Source organism: Nothobranchius furzeri, chromosome 11 (assembly GCF_043380555.1).
Source record: "Nothobranchius furzeri strain GRZ-AD chromosome 11, NfurGRZ-RIMD1, whole genome shotgun sequence".
NCBI lineage: Eukaryota > Metazoa > Chordata > Actinopteri > Cyprinodontiformes > Nothobranchiidae > Nothobranchius > Nothobranchius furzeri.
In genome coordinates, this window is record NC_091751.1 from 58,277,910 (window position 1) to 58,299,417 (window position 21,508).

Here is a 21,508-nt window from a genome sequence, read left to right on the forward strand (position 1 = left end):
ATAAAATATATAAAGTGTAGCTGATTCTGCAGCAATGATTATCTTTGAATCCTGGAAGAAAAAGTCCCAGAAAGCACCCTCAGTGTTCTCAGTAGACCACACTAACAGAGTTAACTTCAGGTTTGTGTGCTAATAACATCATTAAGAATAGGCACTTACTAATTTCCCAGCAATAATTAAACGATAAACCTAAAGTAGTCTGTCCTTTGAACCAATGGTGGATTTTGTTTATATTTTTCTGGAGTTGACGTTCCTTTTTTAAAATCCTTTTTATCTATCCTTATCCAAGATGGGGTCACTGACTTGTGCAGCAGGTTTAACTGTACACACACTGCTCTTCTGAATGCATGGAATCTCTCTCTCACACACACACACACACACACACACACACACACACACACACACACACACACACACACACACACACACACACACACACACACACACACACACACACACACACACACACACACACACACACAAATAATGCAAAGCAGCAGATTTGTCATAAAACTATATTTATAAATAAAAAGACATTTTCCTTGATAAAAGTGGAGTGAAAGACACGGTAAGAAATGTTTTATCAGACAACTGAAGAGTCTCTGGTTAGCAGATGGGAATAACGGTATAGTGTAACAATGACTCTGAATGCTTTAGTAGAACTTTGTAAAATCAAACAAATGTTTACTATGTACTTAATAGAACAAATTACAGTTAAAGGAACTGCACTTTCTTTACTTCTCTTTTGCAAAGTAAATATTAGAAACATCTGAATAAAGTTGAACAGTTAGTGTTCCCTCAGCATTTGTTGTCTCGGTTTAGATTAATGAGTGGGAATAAAAGAACAGAAGGTTTTTTTTGCTGTTTTGACACGGTCAGGGGTGGAGGTGGATAAAAAAGGACATCAGAGGAGGGGAAGGAAGAGCGAAGAGAGCTAATGAAAAAGAGAAATCCTCTTCCTCGTTTCCACCAGCACCTTGCCCCTCCCTCTCTTTGTCCTTGGATAACCCCGCCCATGACACACACACACAGAGAAAGACACTTTGGTTCCATGTTGAGCGTTTCTTCACTGAAGAAAGTATGAGCATCACTACTAGGAGGAAAAGCACAAGTAAGGAGGAACTTTGTTTTTCTTTTCATGCAGAACTGGGATGGTGTCATTTATGGTTGTAAAGAGTGTAATCAAGGCCTTGAGTTGTAGCTTTTGCATTCTTGCCTCTCTCCTAACCGGTCAACCCCCCCCCCCGGGTCACATCACATCAACAAAGAACTCTCCAGCATTGCCCACAGCCATACGCAGAGACTGGCGTGATGCAGTGAGCTCAGGAGGCACGGAGGGCAGCTCTCTGCCTTGTGGGGCACCAGGAGCAGCAGTAGACAGATGTGCAGGCTGGGGAGGCAGGCCAGGGGGGCCGTAGACGAGGCCAGGCCCATAGGCTATTGAGTGGGAGTTGGCACTGCGATGGCTCACAGAGCTTCGGATGCTTCTCTCACTGGGGGGCGCCACCGAGCGCTCACTTGGAGCTTGGTGGCTCCTGATCTCCGACTCGCTGCCGCTGCCACCAGATTTCCTGCCATCGTTCTTGCTGCAGTTAGAACCACTGCTTCCTGTTAGGAAAATCAGAAGAGGCTATTGTTAACGTGAGATCCAGTTAAAACTGATGATCTGATATGAACACCTAAACCTAAAGTTGGTCTTAAAGCATAAAAATAACCATTTATAAATCACAAAGCCACCATCAAACACAATCGAGCACTCTTATGCCGTTTAAATGGTTTAGATTAGATTGTAATTTATTTTCCACTAAATTTTGCACAAGATAGTCAACATCCACAAAAATGAAGACAGCACAAACGAGATAGTGTGTTAGTGGGTCCAGCTGTTGTTGGTCAGTAAATAACTCAGCAGAATAAGCAGACTGTGTTTCCCCTCACACACACTAAATACACACAAGCCTAGCTTTTAAAAGCAGCAGCTTGGGGTTGTGGAAGAAGCCTTTCCCCCTTACCGACTGAACTGAACTCCATTTTGAAGTACACTTTTGCAGCTATCTGTCGGGGCTGCAGCTTTAGGGTTAAGCTATTCAAGTGAAATGAAGAAACCAATAAAAATGTTGGCTATGTGCTGGGAAAGGCTCCAGAGTCCGACTGTTAAAGAAAAAATGTGGCACACGCTGTTCTGTTTACTGGATAAAACAGCAGAACTTAGAGAACGTTTTTCAGGTTTGCTCCTGAGAACACGACTCACTGCCGCCTCCAGCAGCAGCATTACCCTCTTGTGCGTTAAGACAATAAAGTATCATTATTTGCATTTGCTTATTAGACAACTTTAGTGAGGATAAAATAAACAGATAATAATCTAACTGTTCGTTGGGTAAACATAGCTTTCCTGAGTTTACACAATAGTCTGAAGCCAGACTCACCACTGTGCTGGCTTCCTGTGCTGCCAGCGCCCGGACCACCAAACGGCTGTGGCAGGTCATAGGGATGTGGAATAGGAAACTGATACGGCAGTGCCATTGGCCAAGGAGCTGCTCCAGGATGGGGCAGCGGGGGGACAGTGTCCTGGTCTGAGGCACCCCCACTTGAGCCGTCATGGTCATGTAGGGACAGGTGGGTCATATCTGAAGAAAACAAACACATAAATTAGATTATGACCTTTAGATTGACCACATTTAGTTCGTACATAAAAAAAACTACATTTCAAAGTCCACTCACTGCCACAGAGGTCTCCAAACACATAGTAGCACTGTTCAGAAAAGGTGATCTTGTTGACTGTGTGTCGAATGTAGCCGACTTTCAGCAGGTTGCTGGCGTATTTTCGTGCTTCCCGGCGATCTGAGAACCCTTCCACGTGGTGGAAGAGCCAGTCCACCACATCAGAACCTGAGGAGGCAGAATAGAGAATTTATTTTCTGACATTTGACTGCTAGCTGTTACATGACGTTATAAAACCTGTGATGAACAACAAACACTGAAAAAATATGTCAGAACATCGCACGTCCCACCAGCCGCCCAAACGCTTCAACAGAGCAGCGACTCTCGTTGCATGTAATGTAATTACTACTACTGCAAAAGCATGCGTCTTCTGTGCTTTGGAATGAGCTTCTCTCACTGTTAAGCAGTCTCCATCACTCACCGTCTTTTAAAACCAACACTTGGATTTAACACTGGTTTGTATTTTAGAATAATAATTCACGTGTTGTGACAGAGTCCAAAAGGGTGGTCTTATAAACATACCAATAAAGGCATTAGCGATGGTTATCTTCAGCCACATCCTGTCCCGCACCTCCAGGCCCGACTCAGGACAGGCCATGGCCTTAGCAACCGTTGCCATGTCGCTGTGGATGGAGAGGTGGAAGTCATCGAACCCTAGAAGACAGACGAGGACACACAAATATGTAGTTTTAAAGGGATACTTTGCAACTTTTTCATAATTTTAAATCATTTTCTTGAGCCAGTATGACCCTTTACAAAGTCAACAGCAATTTGAACTGATCCAACAACACAGATGCTTTGTATAAGAAGGGCCAAGTTCATGGTTTTTTAGTGGTCAAAGGTTACAATAATAGCTTACAGCTTATCTGTATGTGCATGTACATTTGTTATTATTTTTCTTCAAATTATTCTCTTAAGTGTTGGTGTTGCTGTAGCAAGAGAATGTCCCCAGTGTGGGATCAATAAAGTCTATTTTATTCTATTAGTGAAAGGCCTCTATCACCACCTGTGGCCAGAATATTCCACTTGCAACTTCAGACTGGCGGGCTGCTCTGTTGGGACTTAGTCTGGTTCTAGAATGTTTCCTGCATGTTTTGCTCAACTCAACTTTATTTATAAATCGCGCCTTACAGGCAAAAACATGCCACCAAGGTGCTACACAGACCAAGTAAAAACATAAAACATTAGGTCCAGAAAATAAAAACATTGGATCACACGATACAGACAAACAACACAGTGAATGTGTGGGATCACTTTAAGTCAAACAATAAAAACTAGTTAGAAAGATTAAAAGACAGATCATAAAAGTAGGTTTTTAGCCTTGCCTTAAAAACCGTCACAGAGGTGGAGGCCCTTATGCTAAGAGGAAGCTCGTTCCAACGCTTAGGACCTGCCACAGCAAAGGCCCTATCACCACGCGTCTTTAGGCGTGACCTTGGGACCGAGAGGAGCATGAGGTTCTCCGAGCAGAGTGACCGTGCAAGGGTGTACGGTTGAAGCAGTGACACCAAGTAAGGAGGGGCCTAACCATCTGACGTTTTAAAAACCAGCAAAAGTAACTTAAAACGAATCCTTACATCAACGGGCAGCCAATGAAGCGCAGCCAGGACAGGAGTAATGGGGTCATACTTGCGCCTGCCCTCAAAACCTGGCAGCAGCATTCTGCACTATTTGCAACCTGGCTATTGAGCCCTTGTTACAGTAGTCCAATCACACCGTAATAAAAGCATGGGCTACCGTCTCAAGATCATGTCGTGACAAGAAAGGTTTGATCTTTGTCAGCCGACGAAGGTGGAAAAAGGAGGAGGAGAGCACTCCATTGATGTGGGTATCAAAACTAAGGGCGCTATCTAGTTTAACACCAAGATTAGTCACTGATGCACTCAGCTGGCCATTAAATGACCCACAGTCAGTTAGGGAAGAGTCACAATGTCTGCTTGGAGCAAACAATATAGCCTCTGTTTTCTGATCATTTAAGCTCAGAAAATTTCCACTCATCCAGGCCTTGATCTCCCTCAAACAGTTCGTAAGAATAGAAATAGAGAGACCACTTGACGTGTTCAGAGGCAGGTACAGCTGACCATCGTCAGCATAAAGGTGGAAGTGAACTCCAAGCTCACTACAGATGTCACCTAAGTGCAGAATGTAAGTAGAAAACAACAAAGGTCCCAATATCAAGCCCTGTGGTATACCCCCCAGGGTAAATCAGAGTACTTTGAGGAATAACTTCCCATCCTTACACACATCTTTCTATTTGTCAGGTATGATCTGAACCACTCCAGGGCTAACCCAGAAATCCCGACATAATGGAGACGGTGAAGCAGCGCTTCATGGTCCATCGTGTCAAAGGCTGCCGTGAGGTCCAACAGAAGCAACAACACAGAATTACCGCTATCAGTAGCTAGATAAATGTCATTGAGCACTCTATCCAGTGCAGTCTCAGTGCTGTGTAGAGCTCTGAAGCCAGACTGGAAAGCCTCAAAAATGCCATTCTCATCCATAAAAACCAAGAGCTGGTGGTAAACACATTTCTCTAGTGCCTTACTTAAGAATGGAAGTTTAGAAATGGGCCTGTAGTTTGCAGACAGTGAAGCATCCAGTCCAGGCTTTTTGAGCAAAGGTTGAACAACCGCCTTTTTAAAATCACCAGAGACTACGCCAGAGCTTAGGCTCATGTTAATTATGTGCAATATTAGAGGGGTGACTACTGGAAAGACTTCTTTAACCCTCCCACTGTCCTACTGGGTGTGACCCCATGAGGAAAGCTGACCATTGAGCAGGGTTGATGGCTCATCCCTTGGGTCCATGTGGCAGGGGTGAGGAATGAGCACCGCCTCACCCCTGCCACGTGGGCCTCAAGGGATAAACCATCAATCCTGCTCAATGGTCAACTTTCCTCGCGGGGTCACCCATAAAGACGGTGGGAGGGTTAAAGAGGCGCGCAGGCATCACGTCACCTGGCAAGCCGCTCGGCTTAGCCTCCCCAACAATCTTGATCAAGTCATCTAAACTAATTGGTTGAAATGCTATCAAACCTCTGATAGTATCGCAGAAGGGCTTTCCCCATAAAAAAGTCAAAGAACTCATCACACATTTTAGCTGAAGCCTGCACCAAATGGTGATCAATCACTTTCAAAACTGAGTTAATTGCGGTATAAAGTACTCTAGGGTTATTTGAGTTTAAGGAAGTGAGAATGGAACAGATCTAACTGCCTCCTGGTAAGATTTGCAACTGTCACGTAGAGCAATTAGGGAAACATGCAGATTGTCCTTCTTCCACTGATCATGAGCACAGCTGATTTGTTTAATTTAGTGATGAATCACTCCTGTAGACACTAACAGGCTAGGGAGATGTTTCAGCTTTTATTAGATTAAGGTGTAAAAAAGACTCTAACCCAACACACAGCGAGGAGATAGGTTTTGCTTTTGGTTCTACAATTGGACACTAGAGGGTGCTAAAAGCAAGCCAAAACTGCCTTGTTCTCCTTTAGAGGTCTGAGATTTTACTTACTAAAAAATGCGGATGTGTTCGGAATTTGCCTAAAAAGATATCTGACTTATTTTGTTTCACCAAAAATGTGAGACATAGCTTAGCCTTGTCCATGAAAAGCACTTGGACCGGACCAAAACTTTGCTCGTTTTCACAGAAAATGCAGCAGCTTTAAAACAGCCAGACCATGGAATATTAAACCTCCCCACAACGGTGATTCCCAGCTGGGAGTCCACACCCCTGTAACAAAGTGCCAAAAGCAACAGGAAGCATGCCAGGGTTTCACTGCACCGGGGTTGTGAAAATACATTTTGCACATGCACAAATAATAAATCTATTACACGAATCCAAATGCTGCACAGAGATCAGTAATAATGCATTTTCTGTAGTTTTACACACAAGTGGCTGCACGGTTTACACTGACTGAAACAAAACCCAACTGTGCATCTTATGACGGCTGAAGCTAGTTTTACTTTTCTGCAGCCGCATGTGAAATATAACCCACAAAAATGAACCAGATTCATGACAAAACAACGAGAATGATTTTTACAGGTCTTATCAAGTCAAGTGTGATTCTATTTAACCCAAATATTCAGGAACATAGAAATGAAGGAAGGAAACATTTTTCTCGACAAATGAAGCTAAAACATCCCAGTCGTTTCCAAAGATTACAGAGAAGATTAAACTTGTGAGTTATGGCTCCGCTTAGACCGGGAGTTATCCAGCAGATGGAAGCCGTGAGGCTCCCAAATGGAACAGAGACGAGTCACAGGAATGTGGTTTAAGGGCGAGGCCACACTAACAAACATGTCTGAGGAGAATCGGAGTATTAATAAAAGACTGATCGTGAAAACGTTTAGTTGGTGCACCTTTCACAGCAGTGCAAACAGTCAGATAAACAAACAAATGACAACAAATAAGAAAATGTGCTTAAACTACCGAGGAGCGAGCGATGACAGTTGATTTGAATAACAGTGCCTCAATAACAAGCCACAACAGGCAGCTGCAGGGGGACGACATGACTCACGTTCAGTCTCGGGGATAGAGCTGCTAATGGAGGAGCTGGTGGAGGTGACGGTGCTCATGGAAGGGCTCATCCCGTAAGCAGGGTAAACCCCGGTCATAGCGGCGGTGTGGGACACCCATGCAGCCGGGTCGATGGGCCGGATGGGCTCACCTGGTCAGTGTAAGGAAAGCAGACGGAGTGACATTAAAGTAAAACTAGAAATGAAATCAATCCGTCATTTAGATTTATGAGCACTCCAGCATTTTCACAGAGAACACATGTAAAAAAGAAAAAAGAAAAACCAGAAACAAGTACTCACTCCTGGGCAGAGCAAAGCAGCTCCGAGGGTTTGGGTCCCAGCACTTTGCAACAGTCAAGGTGATGGGGCTGCAATAAACAGCAACATCACCAAGACTCAGACGTGTGTTTTGTGGGTCTAACTATAGAATGTTGTGTGTGTGTGTGTGTGTGTGTGTGTGACGGACCCTGGCTTGTGCACGATGTCCCTCAGTACTCGGACTGCGTCGTCGTTACTCATATTCTCAAAGTTTATGTCGTTCACCTTCAAGCGGGAGAGAAAGAAAAAAAAAAGTCTGAAAATTACAGCGTGTCAGACTGCGTGCATTTTTCTTTAAATTGTGCATAATTCAGAGTGACACGAGGAATGAGACCTTCCACATAAATAATTTACTACAACAGAATCTCAGCGTGCTAATAACTCCCCCTGCACAGGGTCATTAACCGAACTGGGAACGTCTCAAAGCAATAAGAAAGTTTCCATGTAAACATCTTTACAGCATGACGACAAACTAGATTAACATCATGAGGAAGAGAATGGATGCATGCAGGGCGAGGAGGCGCAGGCTCTGCTAGCTATGTAAGGACTTTTTTCCAAATGCATGCATGGGAATGATAATATGAAGAGGACAAAATTATATAAACAAACAGACCAAGGTCAAAGGTCCATGCTGAAAATATGCACCGTCTTTCCACAAACACACACCTGTAAGAGCATGTCCCCAGGCTCTATGCGCCCATCTGCAGCCACAGCCCCTCCCTTCATGATGGAGCCGATGTAGATCCCCCCATCTCCCCTCTCATTACTCTGACCCACAATACTGATGCCCAAGAAGTTGTACTTCTCTGTGAGGGGGAGAGAAGAGAAAGGGTTATCCCAGCCTCCTATGTAAACAGAGCAGTTTGTGCTGCTGAACAGAAGAGGCTTACCCATATTAAGAGTGACAGTGATGATGTTTAGAGACATAGTAGAATCTGTGATGCTGCTGAAGGAGGATGACTGGTGGATGAGGTCATGAAGATTAGGTAAAAAATAAAAATAAAACAGAAATAAAAGTCACAACAGTTACAAACTTGTTTTTTTTTTTACTTCACTTGAAGGAAAGTGGAACCTCACCCTGTCCATATTGGAAGCTTTTGGTTTCCGTCGGCGACGGCGGTGTCGTCTCATTAGTCTAGAGGAGCTCTGCTCAGTAGAGCTACTAAACCTAAAGGGAGGTAAAGTAAATATATTAGATAGCCTACCATTGTATGGTAGAATAACTAAATATTACAATAAACTGAATGTTGATACGACTCTCTGTGTTTAGACATATTTCTGAAGCCCTTTTCTCATTTGGAGCAAGGATGCCGCCATATTAAACTCATTATTAAACCATAATCTGACCTGCTGGTTGCATCATCATCTTCTGAATCAAAGCAGGAAGTGGACTCCAGCTCGCTGCTCATGAAGGACGAGCAGCTGTCGTACTCAGCCCCTCCGCGGCCCAGTGCTCGTGATGGAAACCCGTTCTGTCTCCCACCTGCAGCAGGGCAGCATTGCACGCACACACGCGCACACACACACACGCACACACACACACACACACACACACACACACACACACACACACATGTAAAATTTCAGAAAGTTCTAATAAAAATGCTAAAAAATGGAAGTAAAAGCTATATATGTTTTTATTTATTCAACATGGTAACTGTAGCTAGCAAGACACAAAGGAGGGACGACAAAGCTGAATGTGTAACTACTAAATCAGAAACATAATCAGCAGCACACGTCTGTCTGACCATGATCGTTTGAGGGTTTCCGTCTCGACCTCTCTCTCCGCTGCGACACCACGGAGCCGGTTTCTGTGTCATTGTCCAAACTGTCCCGCCCGCTCGCTGCTTTCCCACTTCAAACAAAACAGAGCAGAGCATTAATCCCAGTTATTATCAGAGCAGCTGAGTTTACACAGATATTTAGATTAAAACCCTGACTGCAGCCACCTTCAGAGGCGCTGATTTTGTGTGTGTGTGTGTGTGTGTGTGTGTGTGTGTCTCATTTTATTACACATCTAACAGACGAATATCTCGTAAGAGTTTAAAAAACCTGAGCTCTAACTCTTATCTCTGTTTTGATTTCCAGAATAAAGCCGACCCGTTGATAAATGCAGCAAAGTTGCGTTCGAGTTTCTCGCCTCACAGGATGTTTTCTTTTAATTTACTCAAATTCTCCTAAAACTGTAGCGATTAGAAAACAGAAGCTGCTTTTCTCCCTCACACCAAAAATACAACAGACCACAGAGTTTGTTCTTCTGAATGTACTCACTGGTAGGACGGTGGTCTGGAGTCTCCGATGCCCCCGGTCCTCTCCAAAGGTGGTGTGGGCTCTAGACTATCCACTACTGAACCTGCAACTGAATGAGCTCCATCTCCAGAGACCAACTGTCAACAGACGAGAGTGGAGTCATCACAAACAGCCACTGTGTTCATGATCCTGCCTACTGTCACTACAGAAATGATTCCCAGTACCTGATTTACCAATCAACTAAAAGCTCCTTCCTTCCCTTGGAGGGATCGGAGCTGCATGAAGACTTATTGGAGTTGGGCAACAGTTTGGGCCGAGACTCTTGGTTTGTTTACCTGTTGTGTTGCCAAAGTTATCAAGGTGTGGTCTTATGTCACAGACAGGACTTTTATTCATGTTATTCACCATTACGCCCAACAGATTGTACCAACTGTAAAGATGTCTGATACAAATAAATTCACTTTTACAATATTTGCACTTTTACAGGTCGTTACGTACTTGGTTTGACAACAGAGATTTCATTTTTTTTCCTTTATGTTTTTTTTTTTTAATAAAATCAGAAAAACAAAGAGTGATGTATCCGGCTGGCAAGTGAGTCTGATGAGGTTAGGGAATGTAAACAACAACAAAGGTTATGCCGTGTGGAAGTCTTTCTGTCAACAAAGTCAAACAGTTAAATTTTAGCGAGAAATTTCGACAGAAAAGATCCTTTTTCTAGATCTCTGACCTCTACAGCGATTATTTCTAGAATTTGAGTCTTAATAAGTTTACTCGTTGTTCAGGTGAGGTGTAAACAATTAGATGAACAAAAACAGCTCAGGTGACAGTAAAGCACAGCGCTGCCAGATTTAGAGTCTGGCCTGATGCGCTGATGTGTTCCTATCAGGCAACAGGATCCCAGAGGGCCACCGATCAGAGCACTGAAACAACAGGTGAGCAGTGAAAACAAACAAAAACCTGTGGCAGAAGCCACGTATCACTGCATGTGGCAAACGTCTTCAATCTGGGTGGGGTACAAAAACTCATTCCCCACAGAGGAAGTGTCTTTTAACCCAAACAACTAACCACCTAGAAGACATCATCATAACAAGGGAAAACACCAGGTTTGAGTGAGACTAACATGCAAACAGCCAGTAATAATGATGATGCTTACATAAAACCTTTAATTATAACCACACCACAAAGAATTAGGAAAAATGCATCAAACCTCCACATCAAGACACAAAGACAGTCTTTTAAACTTCATTCTGTCCGTGAGCGATTCAATCTTCTTGTTAGGCAACAACAGTGAGACCCGATCTCACCGAGCAGCTTCTTGCTATCCTGTGATTTCACTTGCTTTTAATCCAATTTAAGGAGAGAGGAATGGAAGATACGAACCACTAATAGATGTCTCTTATGATTGAAATGGGAGAATTATTGCTTAACACACGGTGACTAGCTTGTTGGATCACTTCTAAAAGCTTTTGAGTCATCAACCCAATGTATTTAAAGGAATGTTTGCATCTGCTGCAGTGGATCGATTCACGAAACGGACTTTATTACCTAGATGAGTGAGGAAACTCCCTACAAATGATGCATCATCATGGTTGATGATCTAATGATGCAAATAGAACTTAACGCAGTTTTGTGGAAATAATAAGAATGTAAACATACAAAAGGAGTTTCAGATGCATTCCGAACATACCCATGACACCACACGTCCATTAAAACAGGGCAGCCTAGCGTTGTCGTCAGATATTTCTTCCTTTACCACCCTGCAATGAGAACAAAGCTTCTGTCAGCAAATTGCTGCCAACACAAAAGCATTCTGTATTGGAAGTGCCCATCACACAACTGGGACAACATTTGCTGTTTTACAGGTGCACTAAGTACACAACTATTACACACTGAAAGGCCATGCTAAGTGTGTTTGGGAATAACAGACAGGGTTCTGCAAAAACGGACACTAAAATATCAGAGCAGGCGGAAAAACAAAAAAAAATCTGCATGTTTGAGGCAACCAAGACTAGAAAACCCTACTAAAACAAGAAACCTGGTTTAAGCATTAGGGAATTCAGTAATCAAGTACTCTCCCAATAAATATTATACCACCACTATATCTGAGGTAATATATCGATGTTTGGTGAATCTGTCTTCGAAAACAGGATCACCTGACCGGCCTAATTTCAGCACTTTTCCATTTGTTACAAAATAAACAGCAGTTTTAGTTTTCTCTTAAATGCAAATAGTCCCAGTTTATTGCCCCACCCTAGATTTTATTCAGACGGAGGCAATGTAGAAAAGCTGGCATGAGTGGTTAAAGAAAGTAAAATACCACGTTTGGTTCTTCTTGAAAAGAGCTATCTGGAGACACAACCCGTCTACTTTTGGGGCCATGTTTAAACACAAAAGGACGTTCTCATAAAGCTGCCAGAGTGATGAACGGGACATTCCTGCGTCCAGCTCCACATTCCTCTGGCTAATAGACAACAACAGCAGCAGCGGCCTGCTGCTCAGCCTCAAATGACCGTTCAGCAGCCCTTTAGCTTACGCAGCTGACAGCCTGATGTTGCCACCAGTAACTAATAATATTTACTAGTCTTAACCATCGCTGTCTTCGGGTGATCTGCATGAGGTTCAAAAAGTCAACCGATACACGACACTGGTGCACACGTCACCAATACCAAACTTGGTCAGGCAAACCGAGTGTCACAAGCAAGCTACACAGGCAGTGTAAACAAACGAGGGCTGAAGCTGAGCAGATCCGCTGCTTGCTAGCAGCTAACAAAGAAACGGCAGTGCAAGAAGCTAGCTAATAACCGACAACCAGCTAATGTAAAAATACAAAACAATAAAAGAAAGCCGAACGATGAAACCTGCACGTTAGCAGTCATTTTTTCGCAAAATCGTTCTGAAAACTGAAGAATGCTAATGCGGATCCATCCCGGGAACGTACAATCCATTTAACATTTACCCAAAATCATCGTCCATAGATTTGAAGAAGAATTTGTAATTTGGTTTCTTGAGAACATTTTTGAAGTCTGCGAGAGTGACTTTGTCCGCCGGAACAGGCAGCTTCACAAGATACGGCGTCTCCTGGTCGTCGAGGTGGTAGATAATTTTGGTTTCCCCCATCTCGGACTGTGGTTGTTTTGGTAAGGCAGGCTGGGTGCATCAAGCCGAGGGCCTGACAGGCTCCCTCTCGGGCCCCAACTCCCCGTGGCGATGGTGGCGGCTCGGCCGTGGTTCTCCCAAATCTTTCTGGCTCACCAACTCGTTGCTAAACCCTTATTCTGCTTTTTATGGCAGCTCACTGTACGCCCGTTTTTCCTCTGCTGAAAGAAAAAACCTTTCCCTTCCACAAAGCGTCCCAACACTATCCGAAGTAAGAATTGCGTTTAATCCTGTTTGTGTAAAACATTTAGTATGCCGTAGAGATGTTTAAAAAGTAGAAAAAAAACTTTTAAAATCCTGCAAGATAAACATTATCAGGAGGGCTCTTTGACTTCTCGGTAACTGCCTGCCAACCTCGGTACTTTTTAGTTGGACACGAAACAGTAAAAAAAAAAAAACAGAAAAGGATGACTCTAACCCCATCTGAGATTAGCGCCACCTAGAGGAGAGGAGGAAAACTGCAGGGCAAATGAGGCGAACATCAACTGGCAGCCTCAAAATAAATGGTAATAAAATATATTGTTTCACTTGCAGTTTATGTATAATAAAAACGAAGTTCATCCAATCTAAGCTTTAAGGGTAGACTATGATTTAAAATGGTCACAACATTTCTATTTTTTAAATACAAAATCATAACGTAAGTATGCAACCTCTGAATATTGTTTATGTATTTAGCAGACGCTTTGTCCAAAGCGACTTGCAAGTGATAATGAAGCCAGCAGGTTGCCCTTGAAGCTAACAACAAACACTAACCAGTCAATCCTAGGTGGCAGTAATTAACACTGTTGTAAAACATTCACACGTTTGTAACAAATGCTCGAAATTTGAGGCATTTTTTTCAAGCCAAACTACTCAAAGGTGCAGTGTGTAAGAATATAGTGAGATTTTTACAGTAAGAAAATCCCAAGAGTTTATTTCTGTCATTTTGAAAGGTTCTACTGAAACATATTTAATATCCAGCTGTGGGGATTGTCAGTTTTTCTCCTTTCAAGACAACTGGAGGGACATAACTACTGTTTACCATCAGTGAGTGTGGGGTTGCTATGTCTCTCGTGAGCCAATACTGCAGCGTTAACAATTGCAATTTGGCGGCGGCCGGAATAATAAAGCTCCAGTTGTTTAAAGTGATTGCTGTAACCAAATTTTACCACAGGATGTCATTTTTAACCTCATTTATACATAATGCACCTGTAAGACCACTTGGGTCACAACCATCTTTGATTGACCTCTGACCTTCTAATATACAAAACATTGTAAAAGAAAAACTCATTTCCAGCTTTTTTGCAGTTGTTTACCAAATAGTCACAGATTGTAACGTGCCTTGAGATGACTCTTGTTTTGGCGTTGGAAAAATAAACTGAATTTAATGAATTCTAAAATCGTTTTCAATATATTGCGGGAATAATGTTTGAAAACTCAGCTATAGAAACTCCTGAGGTCACATTTTAATATGTACAGCAAGCAACCACAATTGATTTTATTGAATGAACTTTGATTTGCCATTACAGACAACACAAAGCACAGAGACAAAAAGTAAATAATATTAACTGGTGGAGTTTTCCCACTGGAGAGATAGTGTACAAAATGGAGTAAATACAATCTGTTATTTCTGAATTTAAAACTTTACTGATGAAGATCTGAGGCTGCAGTGAGTAGACATGACAATAGAACATTTTTCATACAAATACAAAAAAGGGGAAAGGAATTGGTCTCATTTAAATCTGCTCTGAAAGTGTCAGAGAGCAAAGGGATGGCAGGTTCAATCATCTAGAAAGTCATCATCAAGGTTAACATCTGTGGTGTCAATGTCATCCAGCTCCATGTTGTCCAGGTCTACCTCCAGCTCATCCAGAGTCTGCAGACACACACCAACCAAGGACACACCATGATTTCACCATTTCATCATTGAGTTGTACAAAATACAGTAAATATTAACAACTTACCTTATCCTTCTGTGACTGAGAGAATGAAGGGATTTCTACCTCCTCCTCCTCTTTTTCCTCTTTCTCTACCATCTTGGGAGCAGCAGGTTCGGGCTGTGAAGGAGTCACTAGTGAAACCGGCGCCGAGCTGGACTCTTCACTCTCTTTCATCTGCAAAAAGAAGTTATAAATGATTAAAAGTTTCATCTTTTAGCCAAACTTCTGCTAAATCGGTATTTTGAATATTATTGAAGGTGCTGTGCAATAAGAACAGGTGTGAGAGGCAATCATTTAGTGTTAAAGGTGACTTAAAGCTACTGCGGACAAACCTTTGGGACATGAGGAACGAAGGTGCCTTGGGGCTCGTACCCCTGAGCCTCCTCTAGAATATTCCTGTCTTCATTGGGCTGAAAATGTGAAATAATAATATAAAAAAAAGTTAAAATAGTTACAGTATTTAGGATTGGCTGGTGCTTTCTTCTAAAAATAAAATTTACTTAAAGAGCAAGTCACCTCCAAATCAACTTTATTTTGCTGACAAACTACATAAATGAGTATCTAATCATGCTGAAGACACATGTAGTCAATAATTTGGCACTTGAGTGCATCTTAGTTCAAATTTAAATATTCTGTCTAAAACTGTCAGTGTTGTGCCCTCTTCAGGTAAAAACTCTGCACTGCATTTCAATTCAAATCTGCCATCGCTTTTGGCTAAGAGGTACACTATGATGTTAGCTGGGACATTATGATGTCACAATGACCTTGTGAACCTGTGTGTGTATTTGTTAGCAGCTCCGCCCTCTCGGTCTGCCAGGCAACAGCATTTGTTGCATTTTTCAAACAGGAAGTGGGAGTGGTGTAAGACTGGTAGGGGGTGACTTGCTCTTTAAGAGGTCAAACTTACTGTAACAAGAGGATAATCTTTAGCAGGTCTGGAGCTGCCCAAGCAGCTTTCCCTCAGGTAATATTCAGCTGCAAACGCTTCTTTCAGCCCAGGGAACAGATTCTCGTACTCGGTAGGGTCGGCTAATGAATCAGCTGCCTGCAACAGAGGCTTGGTTAAAGCGTCCAAACTACTTTTCTCTTTGCAAATCATATAATCAAAGATCTTGATGCCAGATCTGACCTTCTGGTTGACTTTGGCTAAATTCTCCCTCCACAATTTGACTACACGCGACACCTGGCTGGGCAGGTATGTGCGAGCCAGGAAGGCAGCTTCTGGAAGTCTGTTAGTCCTGATCAGAAGCTCCAAACATTGGTCCAATCTAGAGAAGAATATGTACGTACATGATCCAGAATCTTCTTATAATTACTGCACACCATGTTTGTCACCACATCAAATACTCACTTCCCCTGAAGAAAGTAGGTCATGAAGGCCACGTTGTTCTTGCCGTCTCTTTCTGCCCCTTCGGCCAGCTTGCCCACCATGGTGGCATTACCAGAAGCTGTGGCGAGGAGCAGCAGGCCACCGTAATCCTGAGCGTGGTGCAGGCACTCCTGGGCCAGGCCGAACTGGCACTTACTGATGGCCAGCTCTGCAAGCTGCTTCCATTTTTGCTCCGACTGCAGAGAAACACATTTTGTTAGCAGTGATGACATGAGTCACAAATACAAAAAGTGTTTGGAAAAGTAACGAGAAAACGACGTGAGGAGACAAAAGCTCTAACCTCTGCTTCGACAGCCAGCTGGTAGGCGATCTTCAGCTCTCCCAGCTGCAGGGCCAACTCAAATCTGTGCTCCGGGTCTGTAGACACCGCCAGAGCCTGCTGCTTGAAGCCCTGACGAGACAAATAAAACCATCAGTGTCAAATTAAAACCACATCTGTTCATTGATGAGGAGCAAAATAAATAAAAAATTAAATAATTGCAGGTCTTTATGGGTTTTCATCACCTGTTTCTCCAGGAAATGAGCCACTCTGGTCCTCTGCTCTTTAGGAATAGTTGGTAGCACCTTGTCTGCCATTCCAAAGTCCCTTCTCATTACAGCAGTCTGGTATTCCAGGACAGAGACCAACAGTGAATAACTGACTATGTTGAGCTCCTTGTCTCCGAGGTACAGCCGGTCATCCTTTGGTATGTAACCCAGCAGGTACATGGTTCTGCAAGGACAATAAAAACTGTGGATGGAACTACGCACCAGTGTTTAGTGTTACTTCTTTATCTAGGTGTGACTGTCCGTTTATCGACGCTGAACTGCTTTTTTCTGATAAATGTAAATGTAGTGCTTGCATGGTCTTATCCTATATAAGTAAGGCCTAAACAACCTGTTCTTACCTGTCCAGATGTGCAATAGTCACAATTTCTCCTCCTACAAAGTAATTGAGTCTGTTCACAGAGCTGGTGTAGATAAAGCAGTCTCCCACCCAAAGTCCAGTCTTCACAATCTCCTGGATCTCCCCCTGGACCTGAGGATAGGACATTCATACAAAAGGTTAGCAAATAATACACGCAAAAGACACACCAGTACGGCTCAGTAACTGTCAGTTTAAAACAGCTCCCTCTAGTTTATTAGGAACGTGCTACAAACACTGCAAAGAGACACAGCTGCCAGGTGAACAATGCGTTAAAAATACGGGCTTCCCGCAACGGGCATTCATCTACACACTGACCTCAAAGGCATCTTCAATCCCGTCCTCTGTCACACCTTCGTTGTTTTCTTGGGAGGCGGCTACTTTCTCTGCCAGGTAACGTAGAATGAAGAAGGACTCCTCCGTAGCAATGCAGACCAATTCCCCCGAGTCTGACCAAAAGATCTGAACAAGCCAAAAAAAAAAAAAAAGAAAAGAAAAATCAGACTAAAACATTTAAAGCGTGATTCAAATAGAGTATCATGTATGTAAAAGGACAAGGTAACTCAAGTCTTACATGCTTGGGCTGGATCTCAATGCGACGGATCAGCTCTGTGTTCTCCCAGTCGTAAAACGCCAGTCCGTTCACCGACCTAACTCCCAGCAAGAACCCCCCGTAGATCCCTGCAGAGCAGAAATGCAGATCCAGTGAATAAAACGACCGTCTTCAATCTGGAAATCTAGCCAACGGCACTCGTCTGATTACCTTCTGCTCCAAAATCTGGCTTAAAAGATTTCTTTTCTTTGAAGTTTTTGAAGATTTTGACAACACTGTTGCTCTCTCTGATGGCGTATCTGTTAAAGGAAGACAAACAGCAAATGTTAAACAACAGTGACTCAAAATCACCACCCAGAAGGATGATAAAAACATCTTTTCCGTGTGGACGTACTCGGAGGAGTCGTGTGCCCAGACAAACTCTTGAGCTGAGCCGAAGCTCTTGTTCCTCAAAGCCATGGCAGTATAAATGATGTACTCTCCATCTCCGCACACAACAACAAATCTAGTACACACATAACAACGACAAATCAACAGAATTTCTTCCACATTCAACAAAATTCGGATGACGAGTGATGACTTTCTGGGGCTGTCACAAGTGAAACGCGTGTTTTTACCTTCCATTAGGGTTATGCTGGATGGTTTGAGGGTAAATCTCACAGCTACCCATGTCTTTGACAGCCAGTGGCAGTCTCTCCCCATCTTTGATTTCTGCATCCCCCATAGCCTTCAGGTTAGCCTGCTGTATTTCACTGTGCTTAGCCCAGATGATTTTGCCATTAGTGTCCATAGACATGGCTGGCTCCTCCCGACCAACCTACACCGCAGAGTAAAACAAGCGTACACATTTTTACTTTTACCGTTTATTTCATTTTAATGTGGATTTCTTTTAAAAAGTTAATTTTGAGGCATTAGTTTAATCCAACTTTAGATTAAATCTTCCTTTTACTCACTTTGATGATGATGCTGCCTTCATCGTATCCCAGTGCCACATTGTTGGATCCCCTGAGGCCACACACACACCACACTCGTTCCATGCCGTAGTTCAGGGTGCTTTCCAGGCGATAAGTACTCGAGTGCCAGATTCGAACCGTACCTGGAGAGGAAAGACGACGATATTGCACAAAACAACAACATAAGGAGAGGACGTTCCTGTGGATTTTATGGTTGAGGGAGATTTTTTCTCACCATCCTCTGATCCCGTGATGATTATGGGTAGTTCTGGGTGGAAGCTGACACACGAGACATTTTGGGCATGACCTTCCAGAGTCTGAACACAAGTCTTGTTCTACAACACACAGAGAAAGAGGGATATAAATGTATGTAGAGGAAATGCTAGATAAAACTTACAAAGACCAAAAAATAAAATCACCATACCTAACTTGGGCTTTTTCTAATGCGAGATAAAACAAATAGTCTGTACTTTTTCAAATTAATGCAGTTTTCCCCATTTGGTGACTTACTTTAAATTCTGTGTACATGCCACTATAACTATAACCAAATAAAACTTCTCTAACCTGGTAGTCCCAAATTTTGACTTGGCGGTCATCAGCCCCTGATATCAGATAGGGCTTGTCTCCTCCACTGTAGTAGTCAATACAGTTTACTCCCTTTTCGTGACCCTCCAGAGTGAAATTAGGAGATGAGGAGCCCAGCTGCCAAACCTGTACAACACAAAGAGAGAGAGAACTGTACAAAAATAATCAGACACAGTACGCTTCTTACCACTGACTCCTTTGCACCAAATCAAATATAAAGGAGCTGTTGATCTTACACACATTCATTAAAAACAATAATCTACACTTATATACAGTTTTACATTCCATTTATCCATTTGCACAAACAGAAAAATCTACCTTTATGGTTCTGTCCAGAGAAGCGCTCGCAAACTGGTTGTTGTCCTTGGGGTTGATGACGATCTGCATGACGTAATGAGTGTGACCCTCAAACACCTGACTGCATGTCCACTTTTTCTCCCAATCCCAAAGCTTGATCAGCATGTCGTCTGCACAAAGATAAAACACAATCACGCTCAAGTGCCCAAAAAAAGGATACATAAGCCTAATCAGAGCCACAGCTGCATTTAAAGCTGTAGAAAATATAGGTTTAGTAGGGTAAATAGTGTACCACTGCTAGTGAGGATGTATGGCTGAGTTGGATGGACAGCAATGCAACGGATGTAGTCAGAGTGGGCTTCAAACATGTGGACCCGCTCCAAGGTGTTGTAGTTGAACACACGGATCTGCATGTCATCCTGTGAAGAGAAAAGAAATTATGAATAAAGTAGAAAAGTGTAGTTTTTCCTAAGTTTTCTAGTAAAAGTTTTAACTCTAAAATAACATCAAATAGCAGTTTTACACTAATATACATATATATATACATATATATATATATATACATATATATATACATATATATATATATATACATATATATATACATATATATATATATATATATATACATATATATATATATATATATATACATATATATATATATATATATATATATATACATATATATATATATATATATATATATATATATATATATATTACAGAAGCTTTTAGAGGTGTAGGCTCAAAACAAATAAATTCCTGTGACTCACTGCTCCTGTGATCACCCAGTTCTTTCTTGCCACAAACTTGGAAGCTCTGACAGGCAGGTCACACACTTCAAACGTCTTGACCAGAGTCTGGAATAAAAACAGATCGACTTTGATTGTGATTTTTATAGATGTTTTTCACATATTTGTTTGTTTATATGGTGCACAGATCAAAGGTTTTACTCTTTGGGTGTATTCCATACTTGCGTTTCGTGGTTCCACACACAGACACTGCCGTTGTACAAACTGGCCAACATCCATGGCTCGGTTGGGTGAAGATCCACACTCTTGACCCGGTCCGACCTGGCTGTTAGCCTCCTCTTGATGTCCAGCCTCAGAGGCTTAAATAAAAATAAACCCAATGTGTTAATAGACACTATTCAAACTGTACTTTGTTGCTGTTAGCTAGTAGTAGCAGAACGTCAACTTAACACCAATGTATCAATCATCAGAAACAAATGAAATTAAAACTGTTTTTTTCGCTATTTCAGTTGATCAGTCACACATTCATCTGTGACTAATTCGTTGAAAAATAAGGATAGATATATGTGACATTAACATTTAGGTTTAAACGTGTTTGAGAGACAATATTCTATGCAAACTTAAGCTAGTTAGCCGCTAGGCTCTTTTAAGCATTTCATTCTTTTTGTTTAAAGATTAAACTGAATCTCGGGTGACATTTATCGAAAAGAAGCACACTTATAACTTTCTAAACTACAGCTTACCATATTTTCCGCCCTGGATGTCTTTGCTAGATCCGATTAACGTCCAATCGAGTCCAAATGTTGCGATTTCAGTGAGCAGCGTTCTGCAGGACACTGACGTGGAACTTCCTGAAACGAAATCTCGCGAGAACTGTGTTGGAACTGCTGACGTGACATGGAAGCTTGTAGGTTGCAAGTTATTTTTTTATTTTTTTATTTTTTGTAGGTTGCAAGTTGCTGTTGTAACTCAAATAAAGTTACTGAATTACATGGACATTTTTTAAACAATATTTAAGCTTGTAATTTTAATATTTATTCTAACTCAGTGGTTCGCAACCTGGGATCCGTGAAACCCAAAGATTACAGTGGGGTGTGGGATTACCAAGATTATATTTTCAAAAGTTAAATGTATAAAAGCCCCAAAACACACCAAATCGTATAATCAAAACTCTGCATAAGAAGTATATCTTAGT

At 42.2% G+C, this 21,508-nt stretch overlaps 2 protein-coding genes across 2 annotated transcripts; both read right to left on the reverse strand.

Annotated features, from left to right (window-relative positions):
• Nucleotides 1–498: 498 nt before the first annotated feature.
• On the reverse strand, nt 499–13,139 carry LOC107384150 (segment polarity protein dishevelled homolog DVL-3). Its single transcript, XM_015957236.3, has 15 exons — nt 12,758–13,139; nt 11,489–11,558; nt 9,823–9,938; nt 9,300–9,406; nt 8,899–9,034; nt 8,629–8,719; nt 8,442–8,511; nt 8,218–8,357; nt 7,700–7,776; nt 7,534–7,601; nt 7,236–7,385; nt 3,241–3,372; nt 2,719–2,886; nt 2,424–2,624; nt 499–1,608 (listed from the first exon to the last, which is right to left on the reverse strand). Exons 1-15 carry the CDS (start codon nt 12,916–12,918, stop codon nt 1,250–1,252), a joined length of 2,046 nt encoding a protein of 681 aa, XP_015812722.1. The 5' UTR covers nt 12,919–13,139; the 3' UTR covers nt 499–1,249.
• Nucleotides 13,140–14,419: 1,280 nt separating this feature from the next.
• On the reverse strand, nt 14,420–21,188 carry copb2 (COPI coat complex subunit beta 2). The gene is made up of 22 exons (XM_015957238.3): nt 21,057–21,188; nt 20,535–20,672; nt 20,335–20,421; nt 19,851–19,977; nt 19,580–19,728; nt 19,241–19,387; nt 18,912–19,011; nt 18,677–18,819; nt 18,341–18,540; nt 18,118–18,228; nt 17,934–18,022; nt 17,745–17,851; nt 17,489–17,632; nt 17,154–17,284; nt 16,771–16,978; nt 16,547–16,657; nt 16,228–16,442; nt 16,006–16,144; nt 15,784–15,921; nt 15,209–15,286; nt 14,901–15,050; nt 14,420–14,812 (listed from the first exon to the last, which is right to left on the reverse strand). The coding sequence occupies exons 1-22, from the start codon at nt 21,057–21,059 to the stop codon at nt 14,717–14,719; spliced, it is 2,811 nt and encodes a 936-aa protein (XP_015812724.1). The 5' UTR covers nt 21,060–21,188; the 3' UTR covers nt 14,420–14,716.
• Between the last annotated feature and the right edge of the window lie 320 nt (nt 21,189–21,508).

What these genes read in the sequence shown, in the direction of transcription:
- LOC107384150 (XM_015957236.3), bottom strand. Translation starts at nt 12,918, where the DNA reads ATGGGGGAAACCAAAATTATCTACCACCTCGACGACCAGGAGACGCCG. An exon ending in GACATCGTGCACAAGCCAGG is followed by an intron (nt 7,602 to 7,699) that starts GTCCGTCACACA and finishes TGTTTATTGCAG; the next exon opens with CCCCATCACCTTGACTGTTG. An exon ending in CACAGGAAGCCAGCACAGTG is followed by an intron (nt 1,609 to 2,423) that starts GTGAGTCTGGCT and finishes TTTTCCTAACAG; the next exon opens with GAAGCAGTGGTTCTAACTGC.
- copb2 (XM_015957238.3), bottom strand. An exon ending in TGTGGAACCACGAAACGCAA is followed by an intron (nt 20,422 to 20,534) that starts GTATGGAATACA and finishes TTTTTATTCCAG; the next exon opens with ACTCTGGTCAAGACGTTTGA. An exon ending in CAGCATAACCCTAATGGAAG is followed by an intron (nt 18,229 to 18,340) that starts GTAAAAACACGC and finishes TGTGTGTACTAG; the next exon opens with ATTTGTTGTTGTGTGCGGAG.